At 35.6% G+C, this 17,466-nt stretch overlaps 1 protein-coding gene across 5 annotated transcripts in view; it reads left to right on the plus strand.

The window, feature by feature from the left end:
- The window catches only part of CDIN1 (CDAN1 interacting nuclease 1), a 222,339-nt gene that overhangs the window by 63,700 nt on the left and 141,173 nt on the right, over window positions 1–17,466 (plus strand). For all 5 annotated transcript variants that reach the window (XM_060098278.1, XM_060098280.1, XM_060098283.1 and 2 more), the window contains exons 4-5: window positions 5,116–5,176; window positions 8,543–8,615. In XM_060098278.1, the coding sequence (XP_059954261.1) occupies window positions 5,116–5,176; window positions 8,543–8,615 (134 nt within the window). The remainder of the gene's footprint in view (window positions 1–5,115; window positions 5,177–8,542; window positions 8,616–17,466) is intronic.

A 17,466-nucleotide genomic window follows, 5' to 3' on the forward strand; every position in this document is an offset into this window, starting at 1 on the left:
GGACCGTCTAATAGGAAAGCAGTCTGACTGGTTTCTTACTTTACTACCCCGCTTCCTGACTTTTCTGCCCTGCACTTTGTGCTTGTAGACGGGCTGTGTTGTTACCTTTCAGATGATTTGACCTCACAGGTCTCTTGTTCTAAATGTGCAGGTTGAATGTCCCTGTATTCTCTGTGGTAAATTAGCCTTGAAAGGTTTTTGTTTCCCAGCTGATTAGAATAAAGGCAAAATTATATCAAAACATACTTAAGCAGTTTGACAATCTCAACACTTTCTTCCTTTTTTTTCTTTTATAAAAGTAATACATGCATATTGTGAAAATTAAGCACTTTTTTTTTTTTTTTTTTTTTTTTTGCGGTATGCGGGCCTCTCACCGTTGTGGCCTCTCCCGTTGCGGAGCACAGGCTCCGGACGCGCAGGCCCAGCGGCCATGGCTCATGGGCCCAGCAGCTCCGCGGCATGTGGGATCTTCCCAGCCCGGGGCATGAACCCGTGTCCCCTGCATCGGCAGGCGGACTCTCAACCACTGTGCCACCAGGGAAGCCCTAAGCACATTTTTAATGGTATAAAAAAGAAATGAATGGTATAAAAAAGAATGAATATAAGCCCATAATTGTGGCACCCATAGATAACCACTGGTGTTTTTCATTCCAGTCTTTTGTCAATCCATTTTTACATAGATGAGATCATCCTATATATGCAACTGTGAATTCTGAATTTGATACTTGGGAAAATACATATGACATGATATTATTTTGAAGAGAGCGTTTTGTAAACATTTTTATTTTATGACTTCATATGAAGGTATCATAATTTACTGAATTATTCCTCTGTTGAACATATATGTTTCCAATATTCTGATATAAATAATACTGTGATACATAGTTTGGTGCATAAGTCTTTGCATTTGAATTAGTTTCTTAATATTTCTGTAGATGGAATTACTGGTGTAAACAATAAGCATTTAATGATTTTATTATATGTTGTCAAATTACCATCTAGAAAGATAGTAATGGTTACATTTCTACTAGCAATATCAGAGAATTCCTGTGTCTCTGTATTCTTGCTAGCATTGAGATGTTCTCAATTCAGAATTTGAAGTCTGTATTAAAGACCATACAATCCACAGCGTGATTCCATCATGGTTAACTGAAACTTCAAAGTATCCAAACAACAGTAGAAAATGTTTTCCTAAGCTTTTGAATTACTGAGGAAATTTCCTCAGTTCTTCATGTTGTGTGTGTATAGACACAGCTTGTTCATGTTGAAAAGAACTCTCTATTCTTTCCCACTGTACTAATGGCATTTTAGTTCTAAACAGGAAACATACTTGGTAAAATTTATTTAGATTTATCTAGATCAGTGCACATGGGCATATATGTGCACACGCACACATACACAAACACACGCAAGTTGGTCAAGTTTACAAGTTTCCTCATCAATAGCAAAGTTTAGAAATACTGTCTCTCATCTCCTCCTGTCTCTCAACACACACTGTTTGAGGGGCCAGCTTTATTAGCTTTGCAGAATCAGACCAGTTGGATTTTATTCAGATGTTCACATGGAAAAAAGGATAGTTCAAATATGTTACTGATATCACATGATACAGATAGTTTCTAAAAATTCGAACCACTTTTTTGTTTAAGTAGCACCATTTACTTTGCATTCACTGTGTCCCATCTACTATGCTAGGAACCAAGTATAAGAATCACAGTACCTGTCCTCAGCTGCTCTGTTTAGTGGGAAAATAGTTGCATGCATGGAGATGGATTCCAGAGATTTTTGATATAGAATCAACAAAAGTGGTATTCAGATGTAAGCTTAGTGAAGAATTTTGGTAGATTTTTGAAGTTTTACCATTATAGTTGTTATAAAAATATTAAGATTAAATAAGTTTGTCTTATATTTAAAATCAGTACATATTATTTTTAATCTTAGATGCTAATAGATCTTACACACTCAAAAAACGTCATAAAATGGACCTTCTGGGAAGATCTTTTAAGGATGGTTTCACCCACGAGATATACATTTGTTAGTCCTCCTATGGCAAAGCTGGAGGATGACATACAGTCTATGCAGAGTAATTTCAATTTGCAAATAGGCATCAGGAAGGCAGCCCAGGTCACCTTAATGTAGTGTTCAGGATTACATTTTTATATCCCACTTACAATTCAGATCTTTGCTAAGGACGTGCCGGATGAAGGTTCAACATTGATTTGTGTAGCCCTACCCCAAGGAGAGAGAAACAACCCATTATAACTGTGTGAATAGTCTATGCTGTAAGTTTGCACAAGATGTTTTGAGGATGGAGAGAAGGGTAGCATTAGGAATTTCTGATTATGACCTTACTGAATGTTTTCTGTAATTATCATGTTCCTTTGATTGCATATCTAAAAATTTGAGTAAACCTGATCTGTCACTTGATATGGGGGACAGTTAAAGTTCCCAGAAAGGACAAATGCAACTTCAGATTAATTTTAACTTAATTTCTTTTCCCTAGCACTTCTGAAGTGCTATAAGGTATAGGTGGGAAACAAATTGGGGAATAAATACAGTTAGAAGCAGGTCTACCCTTTTCAGCATTTGAGGACACCTCAGTAGGCTTTGGGAGATCAGCGGTCCATTTCAGAGATTTACTGCTTACCAGCTAGGGGAGCCCAGATGGGTTTCATCAGTACTCTGGAGTTTGGTTTCTTTATATGACCAACTGGGAAGAGTAATCAAGCTCATAATTAGGAATTTCCACTGTATTAAGTATGAACATGCTTCAAATATTATATAGACTATACAGATATAGGGCGCTAATGTTGTCATTTGACCAACTCCTGTTGCTTTAAACTTAATAGAAGTGTTCTATTGGTCATTACCAGGATTGTGATTGATGCAGCATTTATATGAAACCATATAATTTGGACTCAAAATGATAGCTTCCGGGCACAGGCAGTGATCTGGGGTCTAGCTGTTCTCTTTCATTCTTTCCAAATTAACCCCTGAGAAGAGGTTCTGCTCTGGTCTCACTAGAGCCTTTCCCAGTCCTCAGATAGCCCAGGCACATTCCTGACATTTGCACTTACTGTTCTCTTGCTGGGAATGTTCTTTCTCTCTTGGCTTGCTGCTTTCCTTCTTGTGGGTTTCTACTTCAGTGTCACTTCCTTAGAGAGGGGCTTCCTGACCAACCCATCTAATTTATATTATATTGTAGCATATGTCATTACTTTATGTATTTACTTCTCTTCTTCTTCTCTGTCTCTTCACTGTTATATAATCTCTATGATGGCAGGAACCAAAGAAGTTTTGTTCCCTTCTGCTTCTTCAGAACCTGGAATGAGGCCTGACAACTAGTTAGCTCTCAAAAATATTTGTGGGATAAATGAATGTTAAGTAGAGAGTTGTAAAGATATACTATTATCAATATAGGCTTAAATACCCTGACCCAGAACCAGAATGCTTAATGAATGTGCGCTCTGGTTAGTTGCTCCGACTTGACGAAACTGATTGTTCCTTGAACAGACCTATCAGTGCAATGGAAGTTCTGTAAGTTGATATGAAGTTCTTAGCTGACCTATTTCCCAGGGATCCTTCTCTAAACCACACTTGTCTTGTTTGTTTTTATTTTGTTTTTCCCTTGCTCCTGAAATGACAGTACTTATTTCCCAGTTAGATTCCTAAACAATTTATTCAAGAAAGGGCCAATAGATGAAAATGGATTTATTAGAATTACTTTGAAGTTATAATGATCCTGAGACTTTCCCCACCTTAAATTATTTGATTTTATTCCACTTCGTTTATTGGAAATCATATATCTTTATAAGCATACCTGTGAAATAATGTAATTTAATTTAGTATTTGCTTCTGGCAGTTACAGGGAAGACCTCACCTGTTGACTTTGATTTTTACTATCAAACAAATGTTGTTAGTTTATTCAATCAAACAGTATACTATAGAGAAAATGTTCATACTTAATTTTATTTTCTTGCCTAAAATGGCTTTTTAAAATTATTTAATTACTCATTTATTAGAGAAAAAATCATGTATTCAATATTACAATATAATCACCTATTATAAGCCAAGAACCGTGGTAGGCATGATAAATTGAATAAAATGAAATTCTTCTACCTTCATGAGGCTTTCAGCCTTACAGTCAGGTTGGGTTTGAGGTGGACAAGTAACTCAGCAGATACAGTGTTCTGGGCTAAGTGATGGAGAGATGAACAAGGTGCTCCTGGATTGCACATAAGAGATACTTAATGTTCTCCCAGGTCATGGTGGATGAAAAAGGAGACATACAATCTGAATCAGGAGTTATCCAGGTGAAGGGCTGGAGTGGGGAACAGTGACTAGAGATGAGGCTGGCTGAAGAGAGTAGGTAGGAACCAGATTATGAAGATCCTTATGAGAATTTTTAAGTGGTTATAATTTAATCTTGAGATTTAATGTGGGGCTTTTGAAGTGTTTTAAGAAGGAGAATGGTATGTTCAGATTTTTATTCTAAAAAAAATCACTCTGGCTTCCATGTCTAGGATGAATTTGGGGAGTTTGTTTTTTTGTTTGTTTGTTTTGCAGGGTTAGGGGATGAGGAGAGCTGGAGGTTATGACAGAAATCCAGAGCAGATAAGATGATGGCTTGTATTACCTATTAAAGGTGTGCTGACCCACTGATGAAAAGTCTGTTCCATTTTTTTCCTAATAAGGTGTCAACCAATCCTATGAACTAAAAGTAAATAAAAAATGATATGCTTGCATGGATGCGTTTTTCAGGAGTAAACTTATTTCCTTCCCATGAGTGGCTGTGGTATAGATAAAGCCAGGGTGATAGGGATAGTTCTTTTCAAAATCACCTCTGTGTTCACTTTACATGTTAGGAGGTGAAGACAAGGGAGACCTGTGTACTCAGACCTCCTGTCCCCAACTTCAGTTAGTTAGTTGCCAGTGGTTTTGAGGTAAGTTGTTTTTGTTATTCTTTTCCCTTCAGTGCTCTCCTATGACAGTAGCATACTTTAACTAGAGTTGAGCATGGCATTTGCCCAGGAGAAACATGTACACACAGAGGATGCTGACAAGTCTATGCTGGCCTTTTCTTGTCACTGCATTACCACTTGGCTTTGTCTTGTCTAGGTATCTGAATGGAGTGGGGAAAAATGGAGCTGCCCCAGTACTCCTGGAGCTAGCCAATGAGGTAAAGTTATTGTTATTATTTTATTTAAACTTACATAAAACCTAAGGGGCCTATCTAGAGTAGCTTTGCTTAGAATTATAATTAACCTTAAAAAAAAGATTTTGAAATGCAGAGCAGATAAAACATTTTATCTTAGATGCAGTAGACATTTAAATTGCTCCCTGGTCTCTTTGTACTTTTAATAATTGGACCAAGAACTTCATATATTAATAAATCAGTTAACATAATTAGTCTACTTCTTTTAAAGCACATGTGTAAACAGCTTCTTGGTTTCTTATTTTGTGGGAAATTTCAACCAAACAGCTCAGAACATGCTCTTCTTCAGATGTGTTGTCTTAATTTAGTGTGAGACATACCTGTGTCAAGTACAGAGATGTATGCCAAGAAAATCTATGCTGTCATAAAAATGAAGAGAGAAATTGTGTACCTAAAGATGTAACATTTACTTGATTCATTTGTTGTTGTTGTTGGCAAACTTTTATTATAATAAAAGATACATGCCTTCTAGAAAAGCCTTTCTTTATATGAAGAAGCATACTCTTCTTATTAACACCAAGCATGAAGTGATTTATTGAACATATCTGTTAACTCTTATCTGCTTCTGTTTGGGGAAACAAATAGTAGTCTTACATTTAAAAAAGGAAACCCCAAAGACTTCCCATGAGTGAAGAAGCTGTAAAAAGTTCATAATAGTTGCAGAGAGCATACAGAAAAAATAAAATATTTAATTCCTAAACTTTAAAATATTTATCCACTGTAATAAGAGCAATACAGTATTTAGTCTGACTTGGAACTGCTTATGCAAACCTCATAGGGATGGAATGAAATGTACACTATTTTTGTGTTGCATTATAATGGAAAACATAGAAGCAAGGCAGAAAATGTGTGTTTGCATTAAAGATGACTAGGTACTGTGAGCATTAAGTGTTGCAGTAGCAGCGAGTTCTCCATGTTATATTAGCAAGGAAGGATGGCTTCTCTCACAGCTTCTGTCTGCTGTGCACCACTACAGTCAGCCAATGAGTAATTACCTATAAGTTACTAGAAGGTTTTAATAGTCTAGGCAATGTCTACACAATCTGATAGGATAGTTAACATATAGAATGAATTTCTCTCCTCCTCCTAGCAAAACATCTATTGATATTTTATTCTTTTTGTTTTTTTTTAATTTCTAGAGCAAGGTGGTTTTTAAATGTCTCCAGATTCATTATTAGTCGATTCTATTAGCAACATGAAGTATCTGAGCTATAACTAATTCAGAATTTAGTGATTGTCCTTTATGAGAAAGAAGAGTGTTCTTTATGAAAAAAAAAGCATTCTTGATACAGCATCTAGAAAGAGTGTGATGCAAATGTAGTAGCCATTTTTATAGATGATATTGGTGGCATAAGTTTTACATAGTAGCGATTTATATTCATTTGAATTTTTAATGGATATTTCTGTTGAGCTTAGCTTATTTAGCTGACCTCAACTTCCATCCTCTGGTAATATGGAAAATTTTAACCCACTGACACATTTTCTCCTATATCAATAAACCTGTTATTTGCCATGAATATATAGTAGTGTTTAATCAAAGAAAAGAAATAGTTATTTAAAGATGTTTTCTCTCCTTTGGCTGTGGATTAGTACAGGGATAATAGCACTTTCTGAGGGATTGCTAATGCATTAGGGAAATTTGGGAACGACTGGTACCAGATTATGGCTTCTAAACAACCAAGCTGCCATTTTTATATGATAGTTAATACCTAAATGACATATGCTTGCATCTGGTGACAATTGATGTGATGGTAATGCTTTATGAGTCACTATATATTTAATCAGTGAAAACTGTAAAAATTGATGAGAAATATATAACATTGATATATTACAGTGTGTAACAGCTCTCTTAAATAAGAACAAATTTGATTTGGAGGGTAGGGACTCTGTGTGGTCGTCATTGATTTTATAAATATCTTAATACTAATTTTCCTGTTTCAAGACTAAAAATGAACATTTTAGGAAATCTTGCTTTGTTAGTAATAAGATCAGTCATTCTGTTCTCTCCACGCAAATATTTTCAAGTGAGATTTGAAGCACTATGAATTTTACTTACATGCTAAATTCTGACATGAAGCATGATGGCCCTATTTCAGAGAAAGATGGACACATGATTAATATGAAAATTAGGGAGATGCAAGTACCTGAACTAATAAGGTAGTCCTTATTCAGGCTGGACTACCTTCAGTAATTTCACCATTTTTCATATGTGTCAGCTCTGATGTGGGTTACTAGGAATAAGCAGCTTCGTGGAAAGCATTTCTTTCTACTTGGGGAATTTAAGGGCATCCGAGTACATACATATTTGAAAAAACTGTTCATACAAATGAAGCCAGCCTTTTTGTCTAGTTACTAAATCAAGATAAAATTTTGGTATGAGTACAGGACTTGAAAACCTGTCAAGAAAAAAATCATGGTGATAATATATGAGGAACATTTGCTGTCTTACACCTAAGATAAAAGACTTGTTTTAAGCGAGCATTATTACTCCAGAAAAATACACACCTATTTTCTGGTGAAATTAAATCAGTGGTTAATAAGGGACCTGAGAACCAAAAAGAAGACAGTAGGTTTCCAAAAGAGTAGATGCATTTTTAATTAAAATGACTGTTAGATTGAGTATTCCCTATTTTCTGTTTGAGCCTTTATAAAAAAGTTACCTCCCTGGCTTCTGTACTAGCCTAAGTAACATTTCAGATAAGCCTAAGGATGGTGATCTTACAGTGCAGGTATTATTATTATTGTTTTTATTATTAATATCTCCGTAATCTAGCTATTTTATTCTATTAAACAAGATATTTTATGTGTAAGGACCTTACCAAAATTTCAGTCAAGTCTTTAAAGATAAAAAAACTAAAATCAGTAAAATCCATATTTTTAATGGCAAAGGACGTTTAATTTAGTTTCTGAAAACAGTCGGTAACAAAAGGGATATTTATTTGAAATTGCATTCAAAACAATGTAAATATAGACAGTTGGAAAGAAAAAAGGATAGTTAGAATAAAAAAATAATATTGTCCTATCAATGGAAAAAATTGAGAAAAGCCCATTTTACAGTTTTAGATGAATATGTACTATTTTTAAGTTGTTCCATTCTTTTTCTCCAATATTATATTCAATAATTTGCCCTATTTATTTTTTTCATCAGTATAGATCATACTTGTTATAATTTTATTATGATAGAAGCCACCAAGAGTAGGAAAGATTTTAATGAATGATGCTTGTTGTGGTTGATTAAAATTGACTTCATCTTCCGCATTGACAAAATATTGGAATATCAACTGCTTGCACAACTTGACAGTTTTAATTTTCTATTTCTGTTTTGTGAAGGTGGACTATGCACCCTCATTAATGGCTCGGATTATACTGGAAAGGTTTCTACAGGAGCACGAGGAAGCTCCACGTGAGTTACCTTTTTTCTAATAGTACTCTTTTCCTCCCTTCCCCCAATTTAAAAATAATTTACGCAGCATTGCAAGTCACTTAATGAGAGCCAGATTCCAAAAGGGCTATCATGAGCAGTTAATGACAATTAAATGCAATATAAAGGACCACCCACAACTTAAATACACTTCAGAATAATGCTTTCTTCTTTGTCTAAATTCCACATTCACCACTCCATTCAGCAAAATAGACAATGTGTATCAAACTCAAAAATTGATTCATCTTTCATATATAGAACAAGATACATCATTTAAAAAACCACTGTCAGGAACTGGCTCTAAAAGAAACATTCATCCTTTTTATTTTAATTCAGCAAGACTGGAGAAATACTACTTCCAAATGCAAAAGTGAATTTCACTGGTCTTTGTACAAGAAAATAAAAAATAAAAAAAGTAAAGAATAGAGCTACAGGAGGAGGTTCAAGCCTAAATTAATTTGCCACTGAAAAAATACATTTTGTTATTTTCTCTGTGTCAACTGCATGATTAAAACCGGCTGTTAAGTGAGCTCTGGGGATGTGCTCGTAAAAGATTTATGAGTAATATTCAATGTGATATTCAAAGTGAGTCATGAATATCAGGATAATTGCTCTCAGTGCTGGCTCTTTTACTAGGCAGGAGTTTGTCAACTGCCCCATAAATATTTGCCTAGTCTCATGTAAAAAAGACAATTTCATCTTCTGCATTTTTATTACCTAGTGTAATGTTTACCTTTGGAGCTTAGCTGTGGTAGAATAGGTAAAGAGCTTTGGAATATGCTTTATGCATATAATCTTCCCTGTTTGAAAGTAGAAGATAATACCTACTAAAATATCATTCAGTAGTACATGTTGGATTTTTATTTTTTGTCAGGGACATCTCCTTTGATTTTTCTTTGAATCTGCAGTTATCAGTGACTGGTGGCCCAGTTACCTTGTGAAGGTTTCATTTGAATGAGTTAAGTACTTCCCCTAAAAATTCAATATCATTTCAATAGATGTAGCCTCTAAAGTAACCTGCAGTGATGCTTCATGAGGAAATCACATGATGTCAGAATGGTATGGTTTCGATTTAATCAAGAAAGAGATTAAAGTGGATGTGTGTTATTTTCAACTTCGCCGCAGCACCGCCATTTGTCAAAGTCAACCTTCTGATTGCTTTGGACCTACTGCTATCCAGGTCTTGTCAAAATAGTAGTCAGCATAGTCAGAAGCAGGTAGACCGGCCTATAAAGAACAGTAGCCCACACAGTAAAACAGAATTCATTGACTTGTGAATTATGAAGTTAATAGGTTGATCATAAATTTTGTAGCCATTAATTTATCTTTATAACACTGGCACATCTTCAGTACATTCTTCTTTTTATTTTGTACCATTTTACATAGTAGAGTTAAACAGTGCTGAATATAATTTTGATGTATGCTGTATATCAGAATTCCTATAATTCCAATGCTAGGATTAAATGTTTTGCATGAATACACTGGAGAAGGACATGAGCATTTTTAGAAACATATCAAGGAAAGGGTATTTCAAGAATGTGGCTTCTTGGAAAGGAGGCAAATGTAAATATTGTATGCTTGAATTACACTATGATTATGTATAATCAAATAACTGTATTTTGAGGCTTTTTCTTTTAAAATTGGTTGGGTTAATGGCTGTTTTACTGTGAGTTGTTACAGAGTCAGATTTTTTTTTCCTTTAAGTAAAATCGTGACAGATATTTGATGTTATTTTTAATCATCACACTAGGCTATTGTGAAGCCACCTTTTTAACTCCATGCTTGCCAGTAGGCTGACGGCCAGTCAAAAAAACTATTTAAATATTCTTCTGGACAGAAAATCACTTTTTAAATCTTTTTATGATTAATGACCAACCATTATGAGAGGTTTATCATTTTAAAAAGTAATAGAAAATGTTAAAATTATTGCCAGATTGTAGAATTCAGTTTGCTGATGACGCTGGGTTGTCTTCCTTTCTTTTCTTTGTCTTTCTCATCCCTCTTCCTTCCTTTCTTCCTTTTTTTCTCCCCCCTTTAAGTAAAGAGCTTTAAGATACTGTGGCTTATATTCTGACACTTTCTTCCCCCTTCACAGCAGCGACCTGGCTGGCCTTTGGCAATGAAATTCAATGCACATGGCTCCGCAGTCAAATCATCAAATTTCCCTGTGTGTATATTAGAGTTTTGTACTGTGTTTCCATTATGAAACAATGCGGGGATAATTGTCTTTGGTAGCAATTAGCTAACAGGTTTGTTCAGTGCTGTTGGCACAGGCATCCGTCATCCCCTTCCCTGAGCACACTTTTTGTCTAGTGTGGACTATGGGGATCAATAGAATTCTATATAGGGGAAATCACCTCGGCTTTAATGAGCTGCAAGTCTCAGCCAGTCTTGGTTTGTATTTTTAATTTTTTCCTCTTAAAATTAGAAATCAGGGGAAAAAATCCTATTCCTTTGGGAGTGGAGAGTGCTATGTACGTACTGTTGCTTCCACTGGATCAATGCTCGGTTTTAAATTGTTTTTTCCTTCTATAAAAAAGTATAGTTAATAACATGGGACACATAAGTCGTGTGATTTCAGTAACATGTTTTTAAAATATCTACTCTTAAGGAGTGCTGTTGGGTTTTTTGTGGGATAATTTTTAGAGTATGCTATGTATATTCTGCTCAGCATCTCAGTAGTTAAAAAGAGACCTGAGTGACTTTGATAACAGTTTGGTAGTACTGATTTTGTGGTTGCCCCTGGTTAAGTCATGTTTTACAGTCTTTTAGGATACTTTGATGTTGTACTGTTGCTTACCGTCCCAGCAAAACTAACATATTGATAGGATAGGTATTATGAAGACTGAGTTCCAGAAAGGATAAGTGACTTGGCCATGATCCTATAGTTATTACTACATAAAGCTGACCCTAGAGCCCAGATTCCAAAATAACGTTGTTCAATCATATTGAATTGAGTCGTTTTTCTTCCTTCCAACTTAGTTTAGTGAAATTTACTCACGTTATGCCATTTTCTTTTCCCCCTAAAATCCTTATGGACTCTAAAGTCAGTTTGTTCTGAGGGAGAATAGTAGTAAGCATTTCTTTGGTTTTCTGTGGCCTCCAAATAGCCCAGGTGAGGCAAAGGAGGCCAATTTACAGGTGAGGAAACAGACTCTGCAGAGTTTGTAAACAGAACTGGCAGTAAAGTGCGTGTGGTGGTCTATGGTGGTACCAGTACCTGAATCCAAGACTTCCTGCTCCTAGTCAGCAACTCCTTTTAATGCATTATGGTGAATGAAGTAGCAGTTAGGATAATTTTGGGGGAAATGCTGTCAGAATAGGATTGCAGGTTTTCCTGTCACAATACAGACCTGAGCAAAAGCAGGAGATGAAGCACTCTTTACTCTCATGCCATCATGTCAAGTGATTGAGCCCTACCCCATTCAGTAGTCTTTCTTCCTAGCATGGGATATTACCAACAGCATTTTAATTAATAACAAGTAGCGGGTAGACTACATTTTGGGCTGGTTTCTTGAAAGTGAAAGCCCTTATATTTTGAACAAATCCTGTAAATATCAACCTACATTTTTTTCCTGTTTTGTATCATGTTTTTAATTGCACCAACAGAGAGTAAAATTGGAAAGTGATGACCAGTTATGGACTGAATCGATAAAAAAAGCCTGAGTTTTAATTCCATGTTTTATAATCTATTCCTGGGATCTCACGTTCCCATCTTAACTTGTTCAGGAAGGCTAGAGATTGTCTTTTTTTGTAATTGTTCAGTGCTCCCCAGTTTTAGTGGATGTCCTGCTCCATGTTAAGTCTTGAGTATTAAATGTGTGCACGAGTGAATGAGTGAGTGTCACACTAAGTACGGTGACTTTCTCCTAGGAGTCATACTACAGATAACCCTGTTTATGGAGATTTTCTTAAGTGGAGTAGATATGGAAATGGAAATATCCTTAAACAGGAGAAGATTATGTAAATGTTTACAGTTTTTCCATGAAAATCTTCCATGTAAAAGCTCTTTTTAATAGGGAGGCTGGCATTATAATAAAATTGTGAGCATATTGATGGTTCTTGAGTCTGAATATATGGCAAATTAAAGTTTCTGGAGAACCTTTGGGAAAATACCTCCATTCACATTAGAAACTGTTGGTTTTGTTTACTTCCTGAAGATTTTATACAGCTTTTCTTAGCTTTCTTACATATAGCAGTATATCCTCCCTGCTTTCGGATATCCCACCATTAATAGTAATATCCTTTTAAAATAAACAGTACAGTTAAACGAATTTGCAGTGAGGATGAATGTTTTGTAGAATTCCAGTTTATTCTCTTGGTTTTCCTAAGGGGATGTGCTCTTCTACCTAATATGCGTGTGATTACCCCTCCCCCCAACTGAAATAGTGTTCTCCAGTGGAATTATTAATTTTTGTTCTTAATTTCATTAAGGTCATTAAAAAAAAAACTGGTTTAGAGCTTTGGGCAGTGTGCCAGGCCATCAGTACACAGTATACTCATCTTTAAAGCTCTAACTTTAATAGAAGAAAGTGTAAAAAAGCATTCCGTACGTATTTGGATCTAAGTAGACTTTGAGTGGTCCCTTACTAACAATACTGGAATATTGATTTCTTTGGAATTCATGTTCTTCATTTTTCTGCAGTATGTCAAGAGCTATTTGAGTGCTGACTATGTTCTGGGCACTACATTAGTTGCTATAGCAGGTGGAAAGAGACATAAAACTCATAGCCTTTCCATCAAAGAATTCTCAGCTTAGTGGGATGTATGAAGCATGCACATAATAATTATCATTCTACATGTGCTTTTAGAGGGAAAAACATGCTGGAAGGAGTCAATGGGAAGATATGTTCTGGTTTGTAGAATTAAAGAGGCTTTATGGATTGGGGGAGTATAGCTGCAGGGGAAGATAATTGAAGACAGAGAGCTGTGTGAACCAAGTATGAGGTCTGCTTAAGAAGAATCCAGAGTCACTAGCCGAAAGCTTGTGTGTACAGTCTTGGTGGGAATTAAAGCTGGACAGATTCAGGTAGAAACATATAATGGAAGATACTGAATTTGAGACCTAGGAGTTTATATTTAAGTTAGCAGGCAGTGGAAATCCATTGATGGTTCTAAATAGCAGAGTGCCAGGATCAGAGTTTTCGGGGTGGGGGGGTTGTTTTTTTTTTTTTGCAGTATGCGGGCCTCTCACTATTGTGGTCTCTCCCACTGCGAAGCACAGGCTCCGGACGCGCAGGCTCAGCGGCCATGGCTCACGGGCCCAGCCGCTCCACGGCACGTGGGATCTTCCCGGACCAGGGCACGAACCCGCGTCCCCTGCATCAGCAGGCGGACTCTCAACCACTGCGCCACCAGGGAAGCCCGAGTTTTCGGTTTTTTATGGCAGTGCTTTTCAACAAGACAGAGGTGAAAGATATCATTTGGACCAGGTGGTAACTAGGATTCCCAGCACTTTTCTGTAACTCCCCTTCCACTCTTCCACTCAAGAAAATATATTGGAATACATTGACGAAGAGTAATATTACTATATAAATATGTAAATCAACTTTCATTTATTAAAAAAATACATTTACTTTATTAGTTATAAATTACTTGCAGTACACTTTATAATTGATCATGACAGAGAGCTGTGTATTGTGACAGCAGTCAAGAACCAAGGTTGATTCTTTTTCTCTCAAAAGATGAAATGCATTAGACTGTGCCTGTGTTGTTTTCTCCCATTTAGTTTTAAAGCCTCGGATGCCAATTTTTGCCTCAATATTTAGAGTTCCTTTGAGCCTAATTAATTCATTCTTTCTACAAAAGAACTTCTGAACCTCAAATCTGCTTTTTCTTCTAGAGTTGAAGTGCCCCATAATCCCGCTTTCCATGAGTAGCTAATGTCTTGTCTCCCACTGTATTTCTGCCACCCTATCTACTGGCTTAGATCTCTTTTCAGTTTTGATCCTTTTTCATGTCTTTATTTAGTTATTACCCGCTTAAGGCAATTCAGGTAAGCAATAATAATAATATCTGATAGTCACATAGCACATACTATATATGCCAGGTACTTTCTAAGAGTTTACTTAATATTGGGGTGTTTAATCCTCAGAACAACTTTATGAGACAAGTGGTAGTATTATTCCCATTTCCAGATGAGAAAACCGACACACAGAGATCTTGAGTGTCTTGCCCCAGGTTAAACAGTAATTAGTGACAATATGATTTCAGAGCCCAAGCTCTTAATGATTATGCTAAACTGCCTCCCTAGGAAAAAAGTATTTTGTCACAGAACTCTGTGTTGTGAAACTTGTATAGCTAAATAGTTTTTCACATGAGTCGGAAAACTTTGAAGTCAACACTGAAGTTCACAAATGTTATAGCCTGGGTATAAACTCATCAAATTTCGCAGTTTATCCAAAAAGAGGTCTTATTTTTTCTGTAAATCTCAGACTTTTAAGTGCCTGTGTAATTCATTTACTTATGTCATATAGCACTATATGTCTTTATAAAAGGGAGTGTTAACATATAAGTGCTTAACCTTTACTTCTTAATGATGAGCTTTTAAATTGTTATTGTGCTGACATAATTAGGTGTAACACCTAAAATGCTTTGTGTGTATAGCTATAAAAAGAAAGTAATGTGATCTAGGACTGACAGTAAAGCTGTATCTAGGAAAAAATCCTATGGAAGGTTGAAATTGAATGTGGTAACTGCAATTATCTAAAAGGAAGTCTATTACCTTATGATAAAACTGTCAAAATAATGATTGGGTACTCCCACAAATTGTGCAGAGAATCAATAAAACCAATATTATATCACGGTTTGAGAATTTAGGAATTCCACTTTCTCCTAATTCATGAGAGAATGCTAATATATTTAAGAATGAGATAATTGTACAGTGTTTTTCTTCTTTTTTTTCCCCTGCTTCATTTTGTAAGCAACTCTTATTAGAGTAAATATTTTTGCTTGAGTAGCTTGATGAACAGTGTTCTTAGAAAATCTGAATAGTATTTATTCATTAACCATATAAAAATGTGCAGACAGTATGAGCTACTTCCTTTTGCCTTGCAAGGACATAAAATGCAACATTTTGAGTAGATCTCCTTTGTTGATGGCAGATAACTTCTGCTTCATTCAGGGCCCATGCATTGACCTTTGGGGTCATAGTCAATCTGTGATGTCAATGTATATGAGCTAACCTTTGTATTTTAATGAGGATTATCAAATTATTCTTGCTAAAACTAAATTGTGTAGATTGGTAAATGATTTATCTTCTTCACTAAGCCACCTAACCTCCAAAGTTTAATTTTTGTCTTCAGCCTAAGACATTTTATATAACTTATACAGGAATGAGTTTTGGTGGACTGTTTTCCTTGTCTTGGTCCATTCCCTGGTCTCACATTCATAAATATTTGTTGACTTGAAATACATATTTTGTTGATAATGTACCTACCATTTACTTGTTGAGTAAGTAACAGAGGAGTATGGGGCATTTCAACTCTAGGATTGAGAGGAAATTTCAGAATTTTGCAGGTAAATCCTAAAACATTGGAATAGAACTTTATTCTTTAAAAAAGTTTTAATATGTTTTATTTGACATAGATAAGGCACACGTTATTTTACAGTTTTATAAATGATAAACAGTGCTCAGGATAAATGACCAGCCTAGTCTATAGCTAGAGAGAGCAAGAGTTGGGGCTTGAACCCAGATCACCCAGGTCTACCTGCTCTTCTGCTTACCCTCACTGTGTGTCTAAATGCCCAAAGGAATGAACAGAAGCAGTGAGCAAGGGAAGGGACCTAAGTCTTTTGATTTCAGAGTCATCTTCTTTCCATTATTTAATGAATGTGAATTAATAGCATTGTTTAGAATATTACCCAAGTGCTTAGCTTCTCTCAATGTCAGAGAAGTTTATCTCTTTTCTACCTAAATCTTATCTGTTACAGTTTGTGTATATTTCTGCTTGTTGAGTTGGAATCCCAGTTTAATCGTATACTAGCTGTCACCTTGATTAACTTATGTGGGAGCCATGGTTTGCTCTTCTTTAAAACTGGATAACAACATCTGCCTTTCAAGGCTATACAGATTAAGGATGATTTTGTAAAGTACGTAGCATGCTGCTTGGCACATAGTACCACTCAAATGATAGTGACTTTTGTAGTAATAAACAGTGATATTCCGATACTTACTTGAAACATAGGAAGGAATTAATTTACCCTTCATCTTCTTTAAGTACTCTTGAAATTCCAATTCTCTGGTCATTGTGGAGATCCTGAAACCTCTTGAAATACTTTCTGTGATGTTCTTTATGGGGAGAAATTCATTATCATCTTATCAAAGCTGCATAGAATGGGAGGATGAACTCCCATCTCTTGAATTCTCTTACTAATTAACTTTATCTTGTAGTAACAAAACAGCATATGGATGATCTATCTATCTATGTACTATGGAAATTTAAAACCTTTTTTTTCTGCCATAATCATTCATAATTTTACCTCCTCACACTTCAGGAATTCTTTTAGCCAACACTCTTTCAAAAGCAACAGGAGTTGGGTTTTTGGTGGTAATGGAAGTGTTATATTTCTCATGAGGTCATTTCTGGGGGCAGAAAGTCCACTGGAAAGCTTTTACTTTTTTAAATAAAAATTTTATTGAGATACTTTTAGATTTACAGAAAAACTGCAAAGATAGTACATTGCGTTCTCCCTGTACCTGTCCCTCAGTTTTAGTTACCCCTAACGTTGTAATTTTATATTACTGTTTTACGTTTGTCAACACAAACACAAATAATTGTCAAGTAATTGGTACATTACTATTAATCAAACTCCAGACTTTATTTTAATTTTA

Source organism: Mesoplodon densirostris, chromosome 4 (genome assembly GCF_025265405.1).
Source record: "Mesoplodon densirostris isolate mMesDen1 chromosome 4, mMesDen1 primary haplotype, whole genome shotgun sequence".
NCBI lineage: Eukaryota > Metazoa > Chordata > Mammalia > Artiodactyla > Ziphiidae > Mesoplodon > Mesoplodon densirostris.